The 23,927-nt window shown below is 34.5% G+C and overlaps 1 protein-coding gene across 2 annotated transcripts in view; it reads left to right on the top strand.

Moving 5' to 3' along the window:
• PPP4R3B (protein phosphatase 4 regulatory subunit 3B) overlaps positions 1-23,927 on the top strand; it is a 61,692-nt gene that overhangs the window by 14,340 nt on the left and 23,425 nt on the right. The window contains exons 4-9 of one of the 2 annotated variants that reach the window (XM_082672916.1): positions 5,306-5,929; positions 10,961-11,038; positions 12,129-12,245; positions 13,737-13,853; positions 22,091-22,222; positions 23,301-23,403. In XM_082672916.1, coding sequence (XP_082529042.1) covers positions 5,306-5,929; positions 10,961-11,038; positions 12,129-12,245; positions 13,737-13,853; positions 22,091-22,222; positions 23,301-23,403 — 1,171 coding nt within the window. The remainder of the gene's footprint in view (positions 1-5,305; positions 5,930-10,960; positions 11,039-12,128; positions 12,246-13,736; positions 13,854-22,090; positions 22,223-23,300; positions 23,404-23,927) is intronic. The other variant, XM_082672917.1, reaches the window with a different exon arrangement.

Genomic DNA, 23,927 nt, shown 5'->3' with positions numbered 1-23,927 from the left:
CCCAGAAGTTGAGCTGATATTGTGTGGCCCAAGATCTCCTCCATAAACCATACAGTTATCCACACATGTATGTGGACTGTCCAGCATAGCCCAAGGTAAACAAAAAAACTCCCAACAGATAGGATATTCAGAGTGCTTAGAGGTTGACTCTCAGGAGTTAGGCAAGGTCCAAACCTTTCTTTGGGCAAGATTAGTTCTTTACTGCAAAGGCCACCCTTTGGCCCTTGGCCAAGACTTACAGCAAAATGGTCATATTTGTCTAAGCATCTACACTTAGTGTAGCATTTATATGACAGAGCAATAGTATCAGTATGAATATGCCTAACATTTGGAGGAGTCAGTCTGGGCTAGGAGTAGATTTAAAGCAACAACTATTCTATCCTATAAAGCCATGATTTACTTTTTATATTTTTGCACTATTTTGATTGCTCATTACCCTCCTTGATCTACCACAGTTTGTACCTTATGGTAAACTCGTAGAGAACTCTTTAGTATAGAAATTAGCTGATGGTTAAGTTAGTAAGTTCACTTATTCCTCATGCCATTTTCTATCAACATTACATGCTAAGGAGGCTTTAATTCAGTTTCCTAATACATTTGATGATAATATCAATATTATCATAAGGCTTATGTACATGAGGTAGTTGGATCAACAGTGGCAATGTTATACCATATTGCGGTATGGTAGTAGATGTAACCTGAAAAAAGTAAGAGTCAGTAGATACTGGCACATTATAAGAATCCCACTCAGTCATTAATAATTGGTCCAGTTCATCATATTGTATGACAGTGTCTCCCAGGGTGGTGTCAGCTCTATCAAGTAGACTTACAAACTTCCATTCGACCTTGTTGAGTCCCAGGAGCAGTGGTAAACTTGGGAAACATATGGCTTCACCCTTCCAGGCATCTGTTACAATTGAGCTAAGAGAATATCGTCTCTTACTCTGAGCTTTTTGTAAGGCACCAGTGTTAATATTAGATTTCCTTCATTACATTACCTATTTATTTATTCCTTTGCCCTCTGTTACCATTTCTCCTCCCCATTTGTCATTGATTTTTACACAAACATTTCCGCCTTTGAAAGCAATGTTAGGTTTGGCCACTCTGCTGGTCTAGCAAGGTTAATTTTTTACTGCACAACTCAGTACTGTACTTTTAAGATCTAGCCATGTTGCTGAGTATACATTTAGTTTATTGCTCCCAGCTACTGTGTTGTATTCAACAGAACCATACGTTGTGTTTTACTTTTTAATTCTGGGAGGTCATTGCTGACCTTTGAAAGAACAATTTCAATAAAAAGCCTGTTTCTTTGTCATTTCTTAACCCCTTATAATAAGAAAATAGAACTCCTCTCTGAAAAAGATTGACAGCTCAAAGAGCAATAAGTATCTTAAGGGGAATGGTGAATGACAGAACAAAAGAATCATTGTGGGGAGAGAAATTACAAAAACAAGGGCTAAGGGACTTCCCTGGTGGCACAGTGGTTAAGACTCTGCACTCCCAGTGCAGGGGGCCTGGGTTCGATCCCTGGTTAGGGAACTAGATCCCACATGCATGCTGCAACTAAGAGTTCGCGTGCCACAACTAAGGAGCCCACATGCCACAACTAAGGAGCTAGCAAGCCACAACTAAGGAGCCTACCTGCTGGCAACTAAAACCCAGCACAACCAAATTAATTAATTTTTTAAAAAAGAGCTAAGATAATTGATACATATTGAGCTCTTAGAAAGCATAAAATCAGAAGTACATATGGAAGTTCTAACCTCAGAAAATGGTAGAGACATTTTCTTTTAAACAGATAAAGGAATTGAATGAAGATAAGTTGTGAGATGGAAAAGAAGAATGTTGGAGGAAGTTGAGTACTGATGGCCTCTTTTTTTCCCAAAGGGACAAAGTTCTCTCTTATGAGATTTAAAGGGGAAAGTAATAGTGTTTGACCCTTGAAAAGGGAAAAAAATTAAAGCAGTAGCTATAAGGGACTAGGATAGGAGTGTGGAAAAGAGAAATTTTCATCGAGAAGCCTACTGATAGTGTGGACTTACCATGAACCTTATCACAACAAAAGTTTGGTTTATTCCTTAATGCTGTTTTCTTTTAAATTATTTATTTTTGGCTGCGTTGGGTCTTCGTTGCTGCACGGGGGCTTTCTCTAGCTGCAGTGAGCGGGGGCTACTCTTGGTTTCAGTGCGCAGGCTTCTCACTGCAGTGGCTTCTCGTTGCAGAGCATGGGCTTTAGGCGCACAGGCTTCAGTAATTGTGGCGCGTGGGCTCAGTAATTGTGACTCGTGGGCTCTAGAGCGCAGGCTCAGTAGTTGTGGCGCACGGGCTTAGTTTCTCCGCGGCATGTGGGATCTTCCCGAACCAGGGCTCGAACCCGTGTCCCCTGCATTGGCAGGTGGATTCTTAACCACTGCACCCAGGGAAGCCCCCTTAATGCTGTTTGACCAGTGTTGGAGAGGAAGGGGCTGTGCTTAACAGAGCCTCTCAGGGACCCAAGTTGATAGAGAATTCATTTTAATACTTCCATGATTATTGCAAAGTGGGAAAGAAAGGTGGCAAATCAGAGCACTGGTTTTTGAAAGCTCTTCCCAGAAGTTATACATGGCACTTTTATTGGCCAAAGCAAGTCACACAGCTACATGTAACTTCATGGAAGCAATGAACTCACGTGCCACAAGAGGGAGAGAACCAGAAATATCTGGTGGACAGCACTATTGTCATCCAGGTAGACACTTGGGTTTATGTGATGTTGACAGATTAGATCAGTCAGGGTTACGTTCAGGATGAATCCAGGAAGCTTGTAAGGGGTAATACTAGATAACAAAGAAATAAACATGCTGTAACCTAGTGGTTACATGCATGGTTCTGGAGCTGTGCTTTTATTCTTAAACATATGCAAACTATGTTCATTTGAAGTGTAAGTTAACTCCTGTTTTCCTCTTATTTGTTCTTTGTAACCTCTGATTCTTCTTCCTTCCCCTCACACTACGTTTTCTCTTTTCTCTGATTAGTGTCAGAGTCTTCTGGCTTTAACTGTTACCCTAATGCCAAATCTCTATCTTCTGTCTTATTCTTTTTCCAGAGTAGTAGGCCCACAGATTGAATTGCCAGCTGGATATTCAAACAACTCAAACTTAATAAAACTGAACTCTTCCTAGCATTCCTCTCCCACATTCCCAGCTTTTGTTAAAGAAGCCATAATCTTCCCAATGATGGGTTTAAAACTATAGGGTCATTGTGTTTCCTTCTCTCTTTTGTAGCTATCCCATATCTGTCCCAACATCACTATCCAAATTCAGTTGTTCATGTAGCCTTTGGAATAACACCCTAATTTATCTATATTTTCAAATTTGTCTCATGCAGCTGATGCCAGGTTAATTTTCTAAAGGACAGTGCTACACATTCACTTCCCTGAACAGTAATGCAGGTCTTTTAGCTTGACTTTTCATGATCTGGCTAGAGTCTACATTTCCATTTTTGCTGTTTGCCATATGCATGTCACATATTTCCATTTCTCTGGCTCTGTGCTCTTCCCTTTGCACTTTGGGTACCTTTATCTCCCCTCAGAATCTTACCTATCTTTGAAGGTCCACTTAAAATCTCAGATGCCACTGTTTTTTTTTCTTTTTTTGAATTTTATTTTATTTATTTTTTTATACAGCAGGTTCTTATTAGTTATCTATTCTATAGATATTACTGTATACATGTCAATCCCAATCTCCCAGTTCATCCCACCACCACCACCACCACCACCGCCCCCGCCACTTTCCCCCCTTGGGGTCCATACGTTTGTTCTCTACATCTGTGTTTCTGTTTCTGCCCTGCAAACTGGTTCATCTGTACCATTTTTCTAGATTCCACATATATGCATTAATATACGATATTTATTTTTCTCTTTCTGACTTACTTCACTCTGTATGACAGTCTCTAGATCCATCCACGACTCTACAAATGACCCAGTTTCATTCCTTTTTATGAAATGCCACTGCTTTTATGATTCCTTCCTTGTGTTCTCTGCTCACCCACACCCCAAGAGCTGGAATTTCCCTCCTCTGAGTTTCCAAGGCATTTTATCTGAACTGTTCTTATGACCTTGTTCCTTATATTTTCTCTTATATTTATGTGTCATCCTCCCTAAGCTCAGCTACTCTGTTGAGAACTCAGAAGTAAAAGAAATACTCTCATTCCTCTAGGGAAAAAAAAGTATCTTGTATGCATCAGTATATCCGTCTACTTTTTTCTCTGAGTTCTTAGGTCTTTTTTCATATGTTGCTTTGGTGGATTTGGAAATTTGTGGAACTTTTTCTGCTTAGGATATTCGAGATGTTTTAAGGTGGAGAAGAGAGGATGATTGCACTCTTGGATTATGAATTAGAAAAATTTATGAAAAGTAAAGTTCTAAACATTTTTTGTTAGAGTAATTCATTATAGAAAATTTGTTAGCCATGCTTTTCTTGAATCATAAAGTAGTCAGCCTGAATCATAAAGCAGTTCTTTATTCATTATGTTGTGATTTTTATCTAGATAATACTTGAAGGCTTTATCACAGATGTTAAATGAATGCCAGTTTTTAAAAGAATAGACTTTATTTATTAGTCTATTTATCAGCTTCAGGCTCAGAGCAAAAGCAAATACTTTTCCAAAAGTGAATTTCGAAAGTATTTTGAGGAAATCATATTTTCTTACTCTTGAATATACAGGGAGTTGGGTTTTAATTTGGTTTGAACTCAGTAGTGTCCTTGTTAGCCAGTGTGATGGTGCTTTGTCATACATAGTAATTTTGGGGGACCAACGGAAGAGAGTTAACTTTCTGCAAAATACACTCTACTAGGTAGAGTGAATTTAATAAACAACTGCAAGTGGTTATTACATAATTTAATATCAAACAACATAACGTTAGCTGAAATATTCAGGTTATTAGGGATCAGAGTTAATCTCAAGTTGTGAGTTGGGAAATTTAGAGGTGAAACCATCTGCAGTCAGTAACTTAAGACTCAAATAACTGACTCTAAACTAGTTGTATTTTCCCCCTCTAGACTTCACTTTTAATTAACAATGACTATTAGTATTGATTCCTTGAAAGTATTGATTTTTACTTAAATTCACTAGTCAGGGGACTTCCAGCAGTCTAGTGGGGGCAGGGGTTCAATCCCTGGTCGGGAACTAGGATCCCACATGCTGTGAGTCGTGGCCCAAGAAAAAGAAATTTATTTTTTTTAAAAAATTGAATGATCAGTGATTTGATTCCCAAAATTCTGAATTCTTTTGTATTTTAAGGTAACCAGCTGTACTTGGATATTTTTAGGTTCAAGGTAAGGATCCATCAGTGGAAGTCACACAGGACCTCATTGATGAATCAGAAGAAGAACGATTTGAAGAAATGCCTGAAACCAGTCATCTGATTGACCTGCCCACATGTGAACTCAATAAACTTGAAGAGATCGCTGACTTAGTTACCTCAGTTCTCTCCTCACCTATCCGTAGGGAAAAGCTGGCTCTGGCCTTGGAAAATGAAGGCTATATTAAAAAACTACTGCAGCTGTTCCAAGCTTGTGAGAACCTAGAAAACACTGAAGGCTTACACCATTTGTATGAAATTATTAGAGGAATCTTATTCCTAAATAAGGCAACTCTGTTTGAGGTAATGTTTTCTGATGAGTGTATCATGGATGTCGTGGGATGCCTTGAATATGACCCTGCTTTGGCTCAGCCAAAAAGGCACAGAGAATTCTTGACCAAAACTGCAAAGTTTAAGGAAGTTATACCAATAACAGACTCTGAACTAAGGCAAAAAATACATCAGACTTACAGGGTACAGTACATTCAGGACATAATTTTGCCTACACCATCAGTTTTTGAAGAGAATTTTCTTTCTACTCTTACATCTTTTATTTTCTTCAACAAAGTTGAAATAGTCAGCATGTTGCAGGTAAGTAAACTGAGGTGTTCTTCATAATTTTGTTTTCAGATATTTAGTCCCCTTAATAGGTAAGCTGGTGTTCATTCCTTCGTTTTGAAAGATTTGTTTACTTTAATTGTACTATCAAGCATAGAAAACAGGGCTTTATCTCATAGTTTTCTGAAGAAGAATCATTTCTCAATGTGACCTTTTATATTTCTAAATGTCCTATCATGCAGCTGGGATTTTTTTTTAACTTTTTGTTTTTAAAAACTTGTGGTAGAGCATACATGACCTAAAATTCAAAATTTTAACAATTTTTAAGTGTACAATTCATAGCATTAAGTACATTCACAGTGTTATGCAGCCATCACCACTATCCATTTCCAGAACTTTTTCATCATCCGAAACAGGCAGCTGTTTTTTTTAATATTTTTTATTCCATTTTGTGAGACCTAGTTATTATTGGGGATATGCGTGAGTGTGTGTGCTTAAAGCTTCCGAAATAATTCAGATGTGCAGCCAGAATTGAGAAACATTCATTAATTTTCAGTAAATGATAGATTATTTGCTATGGAAGTTGATTTTATTCTCTCTCCTTGAGTTGTAAAGTAGGAGTCTTATACCATGTTTATATCATGTTAATCCTTTATACCCTAACAGTTTGGTAAGCATGATTTTGAAGATTTTGCTTTACTTGTGATAGTATACTAACAGTTTCCTGCATAACTGCCTTTGTTATTTACACATCAGTCACTAAGTTTATTGAGCTGCTACTATAGTACTTAGTGTAGTTAGTGGTTCTCAAGTAATGTCTGTGGACCCCTGGGAGTACCTGAAGCCGTTTCAGAGAAGTCTGTGAAGTTTTTCCTTTTCCAACTTTCTGTCACCGTGAGGCTGTATTTTCTTCATGTACTTCAACCAAAACAACATATCGGGCTTCCCTCGTGGCGCAGTGGTTGAGAGTCCGCCTGCCGATGCAGGGGACACGGGTTCGTGCCCCGGTCCGGGAGGATCCCACATGCCGCGGAGCGGCTGGGCCCATGAGCCATGGCCGCTGAGCCTGCGTGTCCGGAGCCTGTGCTCCACAATGGGAGAGGCCACAACTATGAGAGGCCCACATACCGCAAAAAAACAAAAAAAAAAAACATATCACAACGGATTGAATGCTGAAGGAGATGTGAGAATCTAGCTGTCTTCTGTTAAGCCAAACATTAAAGAGATTTGCAAAAATGTAAAACAAGGCCACTCTTCTTTCTAAATGTTTATGATTTTGGATGATACAGTTGTTCCTCATAAAAAAATATTTATACAAACATAATAGCTTATTTTTTAATGAAAATTAATGTTTTTAAGCATCTCAGTTTTAATTATGGTAAATACTGATAAACATAACCCACATAATAAAAGCTCTTTGGGGTCCTCAGTAGTTTTTAAGTGTTTGAAGGGGTCCTGAGACCAAAAAGTTAAGAATGTCTGTCTCAGTACTTACCTATGAGATTCCATTTCATGATACTTCCAACCATTATTCACCATTATAACTTTACTTTTGTATAGGATTTACTTCCCAGATAATTCTTTCACCAGGCAGTTTTTCATTATTCCACAGTAATAAGTGTGAGGCAAGTTGGACTTACACATTAGGTTCCATTTATAATACATGGGACCCACTTTTTAAAACCATACTGTACAATTCAGGGTGCCATTTCACTTGCTGACAGAAAAAGTTATAGTCTCAGGAGACTGGAAATAAGCCTATAGTCAATGTATTTGATATAAAGGACCCAGTAACAGAAGCTCAAGTGTAGCTTTCAAATGACTGCTTTTGACTTCAGAAGAGTTGCCAAATCCATAATAGTAAATCATAATGCTTTTTATGTTTTGAAAATAAATTATGCAAACTAATCTGTAAATATTTATAACTTTCTATGTCATTTTATACATTCTGTCATAGGTCTATTTGTGAAAGTTATACTTATATAAACCAAGTTTTACTCATTTCTGGTCCATGAAAGGCATTTTATGAAATAGCCAGATATCGTGAGCTACCTGTTGTTTACTTAAGGTTTACCACTTCGTTATCTCTTACGTGTCAGCCGTGATGCTGAATTCTGTTTTCAACAGTGTGTGAGGAGAAAGCAAGATTATGGCCATTGGCTTCTAAAGGCTCATTTCCTAAAGCCCATCTCTGAGATTTCCCTGCAGGCATTAGATGTTTCCAGATACCCATCTGGCTAACTAGTATGCATATCTGTAGCTTCTTAAATAAGTATTAGCCTGTTGTTGCATTAGTTACATAGGGCAAGTAAAAATGTAAGAATTTTATCTAACTCGACCAAAATGAGGTATTATAAAACTACATAGATAACTCCTAACCTAAATTAGGTTAATTAACTGAGAAATTAAATGAAAGCACTTAGGGTGGTCACTGGCTCCTAGTATATACTCTAATACATGTTGAGATTATCGTAACCATGATAGGGACATAAGATTTTAGTTAACCTGAATTTTCTACCTAATTACAGGTCAAAATCCCTTGTGTCCAGAATTGAGAAATATACTTTAAAATGTTTTATAAATTAAATTCCAAAAAGCCAGTAAATTGAGGTTATTTCCACATAGAAAGCTATAGAGTTAAGATCCTTTTCAGAACAAGAAGTTTTAACTTCTCCCTGCACTAGAAATGATTAAGGACAGGTATCTCAAATGTTGACATTTTAGCATGTTACATAAATTTTCACTATTCCATAGATAAGAGTTGGGTGAAAAACAAACCCAGTGGGATCAGTGGTTTAGTTCTTCTTTGACATATTTTGCAAGATTTCAGCACTGAACTTTCTAACCTTTCATCCCATTAATTTAATATGTAAAATCTTCCAACACCATTAAGAAAACAACTTTGCAATAATATGGTTTTGTTTTAGAGGTTTTTGGACTCAAGTGTAGGATTTAACGTATTAAATTTTGTCATACTGGACTTGGCCCATTCTAGTTTGTGTGTATATTTTGCTTTGGTTTGATTCCTACTTAGGAATCTATCCTGTATATTTTCTGTTGTGGGAGTGACAGAACTTCATTATGCAGGAGACCAGGATTCTAAATCCATCTTTATCACTAGCTAGCTTCTGATAAATCCATTCTTTGGGATGGACTTTTAAAATTAGACTAGGCAATCTCTAGGTACTCTGTTAAAGCCTCATCTAATTCTAAATTTCTGTGTCTATGTGATCCTTTTAGAATTTTTAATGTTGCATGGGTCCTAGGTTTGGGATTTTGGTTTTGTGTGTGTGCCCATTTTTACATCATCACAAAGAAAAAAGTTCGATTTCAGACTTTTTAGGAGGAGCTCATCTTTTCCCTTTAAGGTTTTGTTATCCAAAATAGTAAACATGCACAATATGACTTAAAATAATTATGATTTATTAAAAGCTCTTAAAATGAAATAGAAAAGAAAAACTAAAGTGATCTAAAGAAACTACTTTAATTACTTGAAGAACCAGGGATTTAGGGGAAATTTTCCAGCTATATCTATGATAGGCTTTAAGCTACCTAACATCGCTCCCTTAATACATTGGAACAGAGTGCTTGTGTAGAATAATATCAAAAATAATGTTAGAGATCAGAAAAGAAATATACTAGGAATCGGAAAGCATTCTCCTAGCAGACTGTAATACTTGAAATTGCTTCTGTAATACTTTATGCAGTTCTAGCCATCAGCAAACAAATAATGAGTCATATAAGAAGAATTTAAATGGGAAATTGCATTTATCAAAGAACTGGAACTATTTTCCTATGAAAAGATTCTGAAAAAGTTAAAAATCTTTAGACAGGAAAGGAAGATTTAATCTGGGAGAGGTGCAGGAAGATAAAAATTTATAAAAGGTATAAGTTGAGGTAAATATGTGCTTATTCAACAAAACCTAAAATACTGAGATGAAAAAGTGATTTGAGGGATAAGTAAAAGATTATTTATGTAGTTGAACTCTCTCAGAAGGTAGATAGATGATTCAGGCCTCCATACATAAGATCCAAAAGGAGTCAACTAAATAACAAAACGAACACTATTCTGAGTCAAAAAAGGTGTTATCTGTTAGTGATGTGTCTTTGAATAGCTCCAAAGGATGTTTAGCGGGAGAGCATGTTATATTTTCCATGACCATAACTAGTGCTTTTCATTCGTTTTTTCATATGTGCTCTACCTTATTTCAGAAAGGCTTTAAGGGATTGATACCACTTCATGGATGATTCACAGTAAGAGAAAGGGCAGGTATATTAGCTATATCCTTTATATGTCATGCTTTGATTTTATTATCAACCATGCAGTTATCACTATTACAAATATTTTTAGGTTATGCTATTTTAATTACTTAAAAGTATTCAAATTATATTTCATAAAAGTGAATTTTGAAGATTATTGAAACTTAAAAGCATAACTTTCTTTCAGCACACTTTGATGGAAATCTCTAAAGTAAATTTCAATATTCATGTCAGTTTTTCGTTTGTAATTTAATTGTCCATATTTATTATAGAAAATTGGAAAATACAGATGAGCAAAAAAGAAAATCACTCATAATCCATCACCAAAAGATAATCACAGTTAACCTTTATAATCTTATCACTGCCAGAATTCAGTGTTCTTTATTGCCGTGTTTGTAACTCTCATTTTTCTAATCCACTGTGGACTAATGAGATCTTCAGACTTGTTTGAATTACGTTTAAATTAAGCGTAAATAAATAGACCCTGAAAGGGAGCTAGAGAGGCTCTCGGTTAAGGTAAATAGAGTTTTCATGCATGACCTCTTGAACATCTATTTTTTGTTTTTCAAAGAGTTCTTTATAGTTGAGGTTTCTGATTAAACAAGGTATTAATATGTCTAACTAATATTGAATGGTGTAGTCAAGTTTTGAAAATTATAATATGAATATACCTGGAATTTTAGGTTTTGTAATGGAATTGCTCTTAGGTTTTCAGCTATTTTTATTATAGTTTGTGAAATCATATAAATGAGTATAACTTTATACTTTTATTAAATTCATAGTAATTATTTTTTCTCATTGTAGGAAGATGAAAAGTTTTTGTCTGAAGTTTTTGCACAATTAACAGATGAGGCCACGGATGATGATAAACGACGTGAATTGGTAAGTTATTTATTACTGAAATTCACACCCTTAAAGAGCACTTACTCTTTTGGCATACACAGCTTTTAATATTGAAATTGTTAATTTAAGAGAAAAATTTTTGTAATTAGTATGAAAGATATAAACAGATGACCCTTGAGCAATGTGGGTTTGAACTGCAGGTTCCACTTAGACACAGATTTTTTTCAATAGTAAATACTACAGAACTACATGGTCCAAGGTTGCATGCGGAACCACAGATATGGAGGGCCTACTATAGAGTTACACACAGGTTTTTGACTTAGTGGAGGGTGGGCACTCCAACCCCTGTATTGTTCAAGGGTCACCTGTGTTTAAATTATACTATGAAATGATTATTTGCAAAGTTTCTAAAACTTACTGTTTTGTATATCATAGAAGTTTTTAGAGATATTTTGACGTGGTTTTATTCCTCCCAGTGAGGGAATATGTGCCTTATAAATTACAAAATCAAGACGTGGTTTATGTTAGGACAGAAGTACAAACTCACACATTTTTATGGTTGTAGATACATTATTGAGATGCTTTTTTTGTTTTGTTAAACAAGAGGTAGGGAGAATCCTTCTTGAATAAACGAATGATGAATTGGTTCTTGGAAGTGTTTTTCTTCTTTAGAATGTGTTGGTAATCACTTTTTTGAGATATAAACCATGCTCTGGGGAAAGAGAATGGTGATTGCTGTGTACCAGCAGTTTGCCAGTTTTTCAAACCTTATAATCAGATACTAAAGAAGTAATGAAAGATTGCTGACTTAAAATCAGCCACGTCATCTTTGGTATAGTTATTTCTCAGTTTTCTCATTTATAAAATTAGCCCTTTATTCTAGGAAATCTCTAATGTTCCTTACAATTCTTAAAAATTGAATTGTGCTTTATGAGTGTTCCCTGAAAACCCAGCCACCATTTATTATAGCATGGTTTCTATGTTCTTTAGCTTTTGAGGAGCCAGGATACCCTAAAAACTCTAGGTCCCTGAGAAGGTTAATTCCACACTGTGGTAGATCACATTACAGTTTGCCTCAGAGTTACTTTTAATGTGTGTCAACTTCTCACTATTCTTTCTAACATTACAGGTTAATTTTTTCAAGGAATTTTGTGCATTTTCTCAGACATTACAACCTCAAAACAGGGATGCATTTTTCAAAACTTTGGCAAAGTTGGGGATTCTTCCTGCTCTTGAAATTGTAATGGTAATTATATAGCTTCTTTTCATGTTTTTGAAATTGTGAATTTGTAATAGATTTATATTGTGGATGGGAAATAATTTTTTATAGTAATGCATATTGAATTTTGTAATTTTAGATTATGATTCATTTGGTAGTGAGTCATAAAACCTCTTCAGATTTTTATTAACTTAAATTTGTAATATTAACATACGATTCATATAATATGGCTTCAAGTAAATAAAAATCCCACATGGTTTTACGAGACTGTTATCTCTTCTATAACAAAATTAAGTATGTTTCATAGAAACTAATAAAATACCTTTCCTTTTTAGACCAGTGAATGGGAGAAGGGCAGACTGGACCAAGGGAGCTCGTGCTACAATATGGGGTTAAGGGAGTGATTCTCTCTCCTACTTTTGTTTATATGAGCTTTATCCACTGGCATTTATTGTATGAAAAATAAAAACTGAGAAAATTTTAAGTACTTATTAATTCATTTTAAAATGATAATAACCCATTATATGTTAAGATAACTAATATAACTTTCATGAAAAAATAACTTTTCCAAAACAAAAAAATTTTAGTGAGACAAGTGGCATTGTTTCACATTTTTTGCCAATCCCTTTGATGCCTGGCGTAATAAAAGATAGCTAGGTTCTCATAGCAGCGTCTGCATTTAATCTGTTAACGATATTACATCTTGTAGCCTCTGGAAAAACCCCACTATACTTGTGATAGACTGGGAGTGGAAAAGGCCAGTAATGCCTTAATATTTATTTTCATAATAAATAATATTATGAAAATAGTTTTAATCTCATGCAATTTTGAAAAGGGTGTTATAACCCCACTTTTCAGTGTGTGAGACCCCTCTCCAGGGTTCCCTGGGCCACACTTTGAGAACTGCTAAGTTAGGGAATGTTTTCAGAATCACCTGGAGATTTTTATCTTTGAATCATGTATCCTTCATGTACTGATAGGGAAAAAGCATTCAAAATCACTACCTTAGAAAACTAAGTTATGGAAAAGAGTGAAAATACCCAGATTGTTTTCAAAATCATCCTCTATTAGGAGAGTCATAAAAGGGAGAATCAGTTACTAAGGCCTAACTGGCAAACAGGACCAAAGACAGCTTCTGGAAAGTTTTAAAGCCTTAACTAGGAGACCTCATTCATATTTTTGCATATATTTAAATCAAGAATCCTCCCTCCCACCCCCCAAATTTTTTTGCAGCATTTGTAAAGCAGTGCTTTATAATCCTGTGCTGATTCTTATATTTAAATTCTCTGAATATTTATTTTTGTGGTGGTAAAGACAAAACCTGGCAGAAACTAATCATTGAGCTGCCTAAAGTTTTTAATATTTGTAAAAGAAAAGGATGGGAGAGATTATATGTTTTGATTCCAGTACCATGTCTAAATCCAAAAATTTGTTTGGCATAGATTTGGGAGAAAAAGGGGGAACGCAGGCATAACTTTTGTTCACAGTCTCTAAGTAACCTGATTTTCCTTTTATCAGGGCATGGATGATTTGCAAGTCAGATCAGCTGCTACAGATATATTTTCTTATCTAGTAGAGTTTAGTCCTTCCATGGTCCGAGAATTTGTAATGCAGGAAGCCCAGCAGAGTGATGACGTAAGTGATAATGCTCTGGTTCTATATGAATTACCTGTAAAATAGTGTTTGCAAACTGTTGAGAGAAAAGTCATAACCATAATTTTAACTGTTTATGAAGAATAATAATAGATTTCTGATCAGTTGTGACTTTGACAAGGCCAGAATATGTGGCAGTTGATTTGTTTATTGTAAAAACAAAAAAAATGCGTTCAAACTATTACTGAGATAAAGAGATTTAACGAATCAAATTCTTAATTCTTGGTTTTAAAAAAAGTTTCAAGTACTAATGAAATGTAATTCTGAACCCTTAGGTCAGGCACTTATCTAGTATAACTAAGAAGTGCTTTTACTGGTTCATTGTGTCTTTTTTTTAGTGGGGATGAATATTTAATAATGAAACCAATGTTGTGTTTTCCCACTACAAAAATATTTAAACTTTCCCCTTAATCTCTATTTAAAGACAAAATGAACATATAGCTGTAATTGAAGTACCCTTTCTTATATTAAATATATGTTAGTGTTAAGTAGAAAATAACTGAAATACAACTATGTCCCTTCTTAAAGAAGGTTTAGATTCCCAATGTTATTTGATTCTTTTATGGTTTTGTTACTATTGAATTAAACTATAGTTGTTTTATATGTTTTGTTTTTTATTAATGTCCACTTAGATTTTTACATTCTATCTGTTAGATATTTCCAGGTTTTTTTTTTTTTTAAAGCAATTTTATTTTAGAATTGGTTTGGGCTAACGCTATTATTTAGGCAGTAGAAAAGAAATAGAAGAAATATTTTGTGTTAAGTATATTTTAAAGTTTAAAAAACCCAAATGATGCTAAATCTGACTTTAAAGAAATAAATACCTAGCTTATTAATCAGTTTATAATCTCACTGTTGACATTCTTATCTTAGTGCCATCCTTTACAAAAGATAACTTTGAAATTAACACTTCTATTGCTTCATCCTTAGTGATGCGTGGGATTAAGAGCATTCAACATAAAATCTCTCAGACTATGAGAATAATAATTTACTGTCTTAGAATTCTTAACTTTTACAGCTTTTATTTCTGTTTTCATTAGAAAGATTTTCTTGTTTACATTTAGTTGATGCATGAGACATGGGGAAGCAGTTACTGATCGTTAACAATGAAAAGTCCCTATTTAATTTCCCTTTTTCTTGTAGTTACAGTCTTCAAGGTCTTTCATTTCCCTGAATTTTCTGAGGTCTAACAATTTTCTAATTAAAAATTTTTGTTGCCTCAAAATAATTGTTAGCCCACAAATGAAGATAAATTACTTTTTTCTTAATTTCCAAAATTAAGGATTCTACATGCTGAATTCTGCTATACTGAGTTGGTAGTAATGTTTAAAGGAAAGAAGAAATAACTTACCTGTGTATTCAGCGGGCAGTTGATATTTTGATGCTGTCTTAAAATAAATGCACAGCATTCAAACTTTTCTTTCTGGTACTGTGGGAGCAGATTTGGCTTTAGGAACATGGATTACAGTATTAAAATATGTGTTGAGACACAAGGAAATAGCAATATTAACTTTTTTTTTTACTATAGTCATTATTTCTATCCAAGCTGGAAGGATAGATTTAGCAATAATTGCTGTGTGACAGATTTCAAACATTTTTATGCTAATGACCTTTGAAACATTCAGTAAAACTTCTTTTAGAATCTGACGGGATAAGTAATACAGCTACTGCTGAACTGCTTATTTTGGCAGGTATTTTCAGTGTATTTCTCACTTAGGAATAAATTCATATGTTAATTTCTATAGGTATGATATTAGCCTTAGGGTTATTTTATTTTTTACTGAATTATTTCTAGAATTGTATACATGGAATTTGCTTCAAATTAATTCTGGAAAGCAAAATTTACCATAAAAAGAAATTTAAAATAAATACATAAGCTAATCTCTATGGGTTGACTGTTCAGTATTTTGTATTGAACATATCACACTTTATTTCTTAAAATTGTGTCAATTTTTAACTTTTTATTTTGAAGTAATTTTAAATTTACAGAAAAATTACAGTAATAGTACAAAGAACTCCCATATACACTTTACTCAGATTTCCCAATTGTTAATACTTTATTTCTTATTTGCTTTATCATTGTCTTTCTTTGCTTGTATTTGTATATACATATTTGCATACATAAATATATAATTAATTTTTTCTGAATCATTGAAGAAAAAGGTATGGAAATGATGTCACAGTGCTCCTTTACTCCTATTTGCTTCTGTGTCTATCTACTAAAACTCTACATTACCACTGTACAATTATCAAGTCAGGAAAGTCAGGAAATTAAATAACATTTTTACAATACTGTTATCTAACTACAGTCCTAATTCAGATTTTATCCGTTGTCTCCGTAATCCCCTTGTTACCCAAGACAAAAATGAAAACTTTCTGTTGTAGTATGTGAAAATTTGGATTTGTCTGATGTTTCCTCATGATTCAATTCAGGTTATTTCTTTGTGTCAGGAATAGTACAGAAGTAACATTTCTTTCAACATCATACCAAGAAATTCCCCCAACTTTAAAAAATGAGCTTACGTTTTCTTTGTCCAAGCTGTTTTGCCATTTCACAGACTAAAGAAGTTAGATTAAGTTCTTCTGTAGAATTTGAAGAACAGTTGTTGCTTTCTCTGAACACATCAGAATGGATTGAAAGAAGTATTGGTTCTGTAATACTTGTAACCTTCATTCAAGTAGCTGCAAGAGCAAATTTCATATGCATGAGCTTTTTTTATGATTCTTACATTTAGATTTTTAAAAACTGGTAGTGTTTCCACAACATACATCAGTTATTTTTATCCTGTTACCTCAGAATATTCTTCCTGCTCTTGCCATTCTTTCTTTCTCCTCTTATTTACTATATACATGGAATCTAAGTTACACAGATTCTGATGTTTTCTTGATCTTACCAGAAAGTGTCAGTACAAATTTTTCATGTTACTTTGTCATGATTGCCACTTGGCTAACAGTGAGTGTGTAATGCCATAGGTTATAAAATATATCTCAACATCAAGAAGTTAAAATTTTAAGAAATCTGTCTTAGAAGCAATGAAATAAAGTATGTTCTTTATGTTTCCCAATCAGAAAATAGAGATGTCACCTGATAATTGGGATAATCTCTAAATTCCATGTGTAGATACCCAAAACTTTCCCTCCGTTACTAATTATATATTTTCAGTATTTTTGGCAATATTGAAAAATTCTTACACCCACTTAAATGTACTTTAAAAACAAAAGTATGTGTTTCTAAGAATAGCATGAGGCTGGAGTGTGATGAAACCAACTGGAGTATCATTTCTCTAAAACTTGATTTAGAAACAACTAAAACTTTGAACTATCTCCCAGAAACTGTGGTTAAACTCACTTAAATGTTGCTATTTAGATGAAGGATGGCAAACTTTTCTTAAAGGACCAAAAGGTAAATAAGACTTGGTAGGCCCTCTGGTCTCTGTCATAACTCTGCCACTTTAGTATGAACTGTCTGTAGACAGTTTGAAAATGAATAGGTGTGGCTGTGTTCCAGTAAATGTTTTACTGTAAAACCATTTACAAAGTGAACAACCAGCCAGGTAGTTTTGTAGTTTAATGACCCCTGACTTAGACCCCAGAATATTGCAAGTATTTAGAAACTGGTTCTAAATTGAAGGTTTTAATTGCAAAGCTACTATGGTGGTGTAAAGAGAAGTTAAAGAGACCATGGGGGGCTTCCCTGGTGGCACAGTGGTTGAGAGTCTGCCTGCCGATGCAGGGGACACGGCTTCGTGCCCCGGTCCGGGAAGATCCCACGTGCCGCGGAGCGGCTGGGCCCATGAGCCATGGCCACTGAGCCTGTGCGTCCGGAGCCTGTGCTCTGCAACGGGAGAGGCCACAACAGTGAGAGGCCCGCGTACCGCAAAAAAAAAAAAAAAGAAAAAGAAAAAAAGAAAGAAAGAAATTAAGGAAAAAGACTTTCCCAGACAAAAACTGAAGAAGGAGTTCGTCAAAACTAGATCTGCCTTTTAAGACATGCTAAAGGGAGCTCTTCAAGTTGAAATGAAAGAACACTGAACAACAAAATTAAAGCATATGAAAGTGTAAATCTCACTGTGAAGGTAAATATATAGGCAAATATAGACCAATGGAATAATCTAATGGTGGTATGTAAATCACTTTTAATGCAGTATAAAAGGTAAAGACAAGATATTATGAATAACTACAACTACAGAAATTTGTTAATAGAGATACAATATAAAAAGAAATTCTGATACCAGTAACATAGTATGTGGGTTGGGGAATAAAAGTGTAGAGTTGTACACAATTGCTGATGAGAGATTAATATCCAAAACATGTAAGGACCTCCTGCAACTCAATAGCAAAAAAAAAAAACAACCCAATTTAAAAATGGGCAAAGGAACTGAATAGACATTTCTTCAGAGACATAAAAATAGCCAACAGGTGCATGTAAAGTGATCATCATCACTAATCATCCGGGAAATGCGCATCAAAATCACAATGAAGTATCGCCTCACACCTATTAGGATGGCTCTTATCAAAAAATCGAAAGGTAACAAGTCTTGTTAAGGATGTGGAGAAAAGAGAGCCCTTGTGTACTGTTGTGGGCCTGTACCTTGGTGCAGCTACTATGGAAAACAGTGTGGAAGCTCCTCAAAAATTAATAGAGAACTACCATATGATTCAGTAGCCCCACTAAGGATATAAATCCAAAGAAATTTAAATCAGATCTTGAAGAGATAGCTGCACTTTCATGTTCACTGCAGCATTATTCATAGTAGCCAAGACATGGATGCAACTGAAGTGTTCATCTGCAGATGAATGGATAAAGAAAATTTGTCATGCACATACAGTGGAATTTTATTCAACCTTAATAAAAGAAGGAAACCTGGCCACTTTTGACAACTTGGATGAACCTGGGGGACAATATGCTAAGTGAAATAAGCCAGACACAGAAGGACACAATAGTATATGATACTATTTATATGAGGAATATAAAATAGACTCATAGAAGCAGAGAGTATAATGGTGCTTGCCAGGAGATGGGGAGTAGAGGAAACAGGGAGGTATTAGTCAAAAGATACAGTTTCACTTTTACATGATGAACAAGTCCTAGAGATCTACTGTATAGCATATTACCTATAATTAATATTGTATACTTAAATATTTGCTAAGAGGGTAGATAGTATGTTAATTGTAATTGTTTTAATCCTAAAAAAAGAAAGAAAAACGAGCCTATAATAGTTTTACCTAATAAAAGTTTTGTTTTATTCATGTCACAGTTAGTCAAGGAACAGCTCTATGATGCCAGAAGACTCATCTTATGAGTCAGTCATCCTGAGCTTCTGGTTTTAATGTCTGTTACTTTGAGGTTGCAAGATTGCTATTCCACCTCCAAGCAGGGAGAAGAAAGGGGGCAGAGGGCAAAATGGAGAGAGCTAGAGAGCTTTTCTGTTTCATTTTAAAGCTCTTTCTTAGAGGTTCCATTTAGCAATTTTTGCTTGTATTTCTTTGGCCAGAAGTGCATCACCCTTAGCTGCAATGGAAACTGAGAAATACAGCGTTTTAGCTGAGTACATTGCCTCTCTGAACAAAGCTTGGGCTCTGTTAGCAGAACAAAGAGAATAGAGACTAAGTGGGCATCTAAGTAGTATCAGCCACAGCCCATCTCTGAAACTACTTAACGTCCATATACACTTTTCTTTCATCACTCACCCTTTCCTCAAGGGAGACTTCTGTATCCAGTCTGGAGACTTCACGTCCAGAATATTTGGGTGTTGTGCAGTCCTCTTCAGGTCCAGATAAGGCTCCTTATGTTTCAGGGACCTTTAAACAAAAAGATAATTTATCTGCCCCAACATCACAATTAAACTACTTTTGTTTGGAAAAAGGGAGAACATACATACAGCAGTCATTCATTCACAGCTATGATGTACTGGTCTGTCAAATATTTGTTGAATATCAGTAGCTTAGACTCATTGTCCTTAGAGGTTCTTGATTAACCATACCAGCTGTCCCTGGTTCTGTTCTCTAAAGAATTTTCCTTGCCCATTTTCTTCCAAAGCTTAGGTTCCTTCCCTTAGGACATTTTCAGCTGTGGCTGCATCTGAGCTAGGCAATGGAAGATGCCTTTCCTCCAGGGCTCTATTTTGTATTGTAGCCTATTTTCTGTCAGTGTGAGTTTTCTGACCCAGTGGTGGTCTTAGAGATCAAACAGTCATAGACTGTTGCAAAAGCTTACTTTACAGTTAAGCTTCCTCTACTGTTTAGTAGGCTTCCAAATTATTTTCTTGTGTATTCTAGACATCTTATCTAAGCATAATTTTTAAACCCGAAGGTTCCCGTTTACCTACTGACCTCTGTGCCCTTGCTTTCTCAAGCTCGGGTACCCTAAAAAGTTCTACAGAATAGTATTCAATGGTGCATATACCTTTGTCTGTCAAGGAAGTTTTACACGTCTTTGAGAAAGGCAGTTTTGATCTCCTGAAAAGGCTATAGTTCTCTGTAGCAGTCTATTTCACTATGAAATATATAAATTGGCTTTTTTCACTTCCACAAGTCACCAGATTATGGGACTCTCAGTCAGCACAGGTCATTTCCCTTTTATCTTTGCGTGTAGACCAGCAGAATTCGGTATTGGTACTTATGAGGCAGGATTTATAAGAAACTACATTTGAGAGAGAAGGGTAAAAAGCTTTTAAAGTATATATATTGAAATATTATTTTAGTGTATGAGCTATACCTTAAGAAGTCTTTCTTGCAACTGTGTTTTCATTTAGATGTAACTTAAATTCATCATTTATATATATATATTTTTTGGCCTAGTTTTAGATGAATGAACTTATTATGTAAGAGGAGGAATGAACTTATGTAATTGCTTATATATAATTGAGCAAATTATCTGAGCCCCTAATTAACTGGTAGAATCCAAGTTGTACACACTGGTATGAATTTTAAAGTAAGTAAATACCATATCATTGTTCTGAAGAAAGCTCACTAGCTGATACCTTTTGTAATATCTTAACATTTTATATGTGATATACTTTGCTGAACATACCAGAATAAGAAACAGGAGCGGATTAAGGTGGAATTTGCTCTTTCTCCTCTAACTGAAATAAGGCTTGAGTCTATTAATGTAGCTCTGTGAATTATATTTCATAATTTCTCTTTGAAGAAATTTCATTGTTTCTGATGCCATGATAGAATTATTCATTGGTGTTCAAATTTTGAGACATGGTAGAGGGTAAGATTCTAATTTTAAGCAGTTAAGTTGCTATGACATGGTTTTTGATGGTTCTTCATTGCATTTAATATCACAATTTCACAGGGAAATATTTTAGCATAACACAGTATATTAAATTTGGGAGGGACTAGAAAAGCAAAATAATTACAAAATGTGCTTTATACTGGAACTTTTCTTTTTATTATTTTACAAAATTCTCCCAATTCAACAAATTTATCTTCATTCCATGCAGTTCTTTTATTTCATCTCCTTCAGTTACTACCTTTCTTCCCCCAATAATAAACCTGTTCTCAAATCCTCTGAGTTGATGTCAAAACTTTTTCCTTTGACCTGAACCATCACTTTTTATCCTATTTTAATGCTTAAGGTGTCTACTTTTAAAATATAGGCAGAAAGCAAATAAATTTTGTATCTGCAAAGCTGCTTTGTAGCTCTTTATATTAAGACCCAAGAACATGTTACCAATGTAATAATAAGTCTATTTGGCTGCTTTAGATCATTATATAACACTGTGTACCCTTTTACCTCTTGTGGAGAGCTGTGTACTGGGTTATTTTTTCTCATATTTTTGTCAGAAAGGATTTTCTTGTTAGAAGCTGACATACTAATCTGTGTTCTGGGGTCACTTGATGTGTGTAATCTTGGGTTTAGTCAACTTCTAAATTCATGCCTGAAGCTAAAACCTAGACTGAAAATATGTTAGAACCTCCAGTGAACAAGAATTTCTGGTAAATGATTTTGTTTTCCATTGCCTATGTTGATGATATTGTAAGCTGTCATGTGCTCCGATTTTTGCATTGTGTTGTTTTGTTTTTGAGTGGGCTTCTTTATGCTCTGGTGTGTTTATAGAACTTTGAAAACATTGGGGAAAAAAGGTTTAAATAAGTTCATCCATTCTTTGTTTTTGTTTTTTTTTTCTGTATGATTCTGATTTTGTTGTTTCAGCTGGTACGTTTGTCTTATATCCAACCAGGTCTCACAGAAACACATTTTCTTTCAGGATATCCTTCTCATTAATGTAGTAATTGAACAAATGATCTGTGATACTGATCCTGAGCTAGGAGGTGCTGTTCAGTTAATGGGACTTCTTCGTACTCTAATTGATCCAGAGAACATGCTGGCTACAACTAATGTAAGAAATTACTCTGCGATAGAAACGTTTTGGTCTAGTCAGTTTTAAATGATTTTATATACAATAAGTTATGTATAAATATATGTAAAAATCAAAATTTTGTAAATTTGTACAATTTTGAAAAACAAATATTCAAGCATTTGTACACTCAGAATTCAAGTAGCAGTACTGTTCCTCTAGCAGTTGTTTTTGCAGCAAACTACAAGATTGTAATCTGCTAAAATCTTGGTAAAATGTTAGCACTTCTATTTATGATCCTTGGCCTCTGTATGTTAACATCTTAAGAATTAAAACAAAGAAATACGAATATAATTAACACTACTGAACTATAAAAATGGTCAAGATGGTAAATTTTATGTTATATGTTTTTTATCACAATAAAAAAGAAAACAATATGTACCAAATGATCTTAACTGCGTGGTGAAAGGAGTCAGCACAAAAAAGGGCTTAAGGAAGTATTGCAAAATATTAATAGTGGTTATCTCAAAATGCTGGGATATTTCTCCTTTATAGACTTCACTCAAATTTTGAGAAAATGTATATTATTTTTAAATCATTACAAGTTTATAGAACCAGTTATATAAAAAATAATGGCCAAAAACCCGAAAGGAATTATTTTCCAAATTTCCAAGTCATAAAGTCTTAAAATTAAAAAACAAAATCTAAAATCTGTAACATTTCTAGTGGCTTGATAAATCAACTTGGTGTTTTTTAAAATTTGAATACATTGTGAAATCTGGGGTTTCAAATTTTAAACGGTTAAGTTGCTCTCACATTGATAGATTTTTCATTGCATTTCAGATCACACGCATATTTGAAAAAAAAATTGTTTTAGATAATTTTCCCTGGAAAAACTTTTTATAATGCTATCTGATCTTTTTCTTACATTCATTTTTATTTAACATATAATATGAAATAGATCTGACTATTCAGTTCTGCAGAAATAAGGTTAAGATGAATATAACAAGTTTTTTTTGATTCTTTCACAGTATCTTAAAAGTATCTCTGTGCACTGTTAATCCTTGAAGATGTTTTATTAATTATAAAGATAATAAAGTATTTTTTTTGTATGTTTCAGAAAACTGAAAAAAGTGAATTTCTAAATTTCTTCTACAACCATTGTATGCATGTCCTCACAGCACCACTTTTGACCAATACTTCAGAAGACAAATGTGAAAAGGGTAGGGCCTCTTACTTACCTGCTGATGATTTCTGTTTTAAAAGAGTGAGATAAGTATTATAGCTAACAGACACTTTACTTGGTGCTTTTTATGACAGGGAAATTACTACTGAAAATTTTAAACTGCAATATAAAATCATGATTTCCCTTGTTTCAGAGTGTCTGTGGTAGAGAATGATATAGAATACGTGGCAAAAAGTATTACACCTTGAGGGAGAGAACTGTAAACACTTACCAAAAGAAGGAGATTGTACCCAAAGTTGTTAGAGTTAATGTTAGAGTGAGTAAGTGCAGAGAATATATTGCCTACAAAATCCAAGGTAACCGTCATTTTGGAGACGTATTTGGCAATACGGTAAAAACTCTCTAATTGCAAAACATAAGGATCAGGTTATTAGGTTAATCAAAAAAGTTGGTTAAAGCAGAGAAGAATTTTTAAAAATAAACTGTTTATAAACATTTACTTTAAATGCTGCTCATTTACTGATAGTTTGTATAGGGTCAAGGCTTTTTTTTTTTTTGTAT

The sequence above is a fragment of the Grampus griseus genome (assembly GCF_964374135.1).
Source record: "Grampus griseus genome assembly, chromosome: 15".
NCBI lineage: Eukaryota > Metazoa > Chordata > Mammalia > Artiodactyla > Delphinidae > Grampus > Grampus griseus.
Note: the sequence above shows the minus strand (reverse complement) of the source record. Positions and strands in the feature narration are given on the sequence as shown.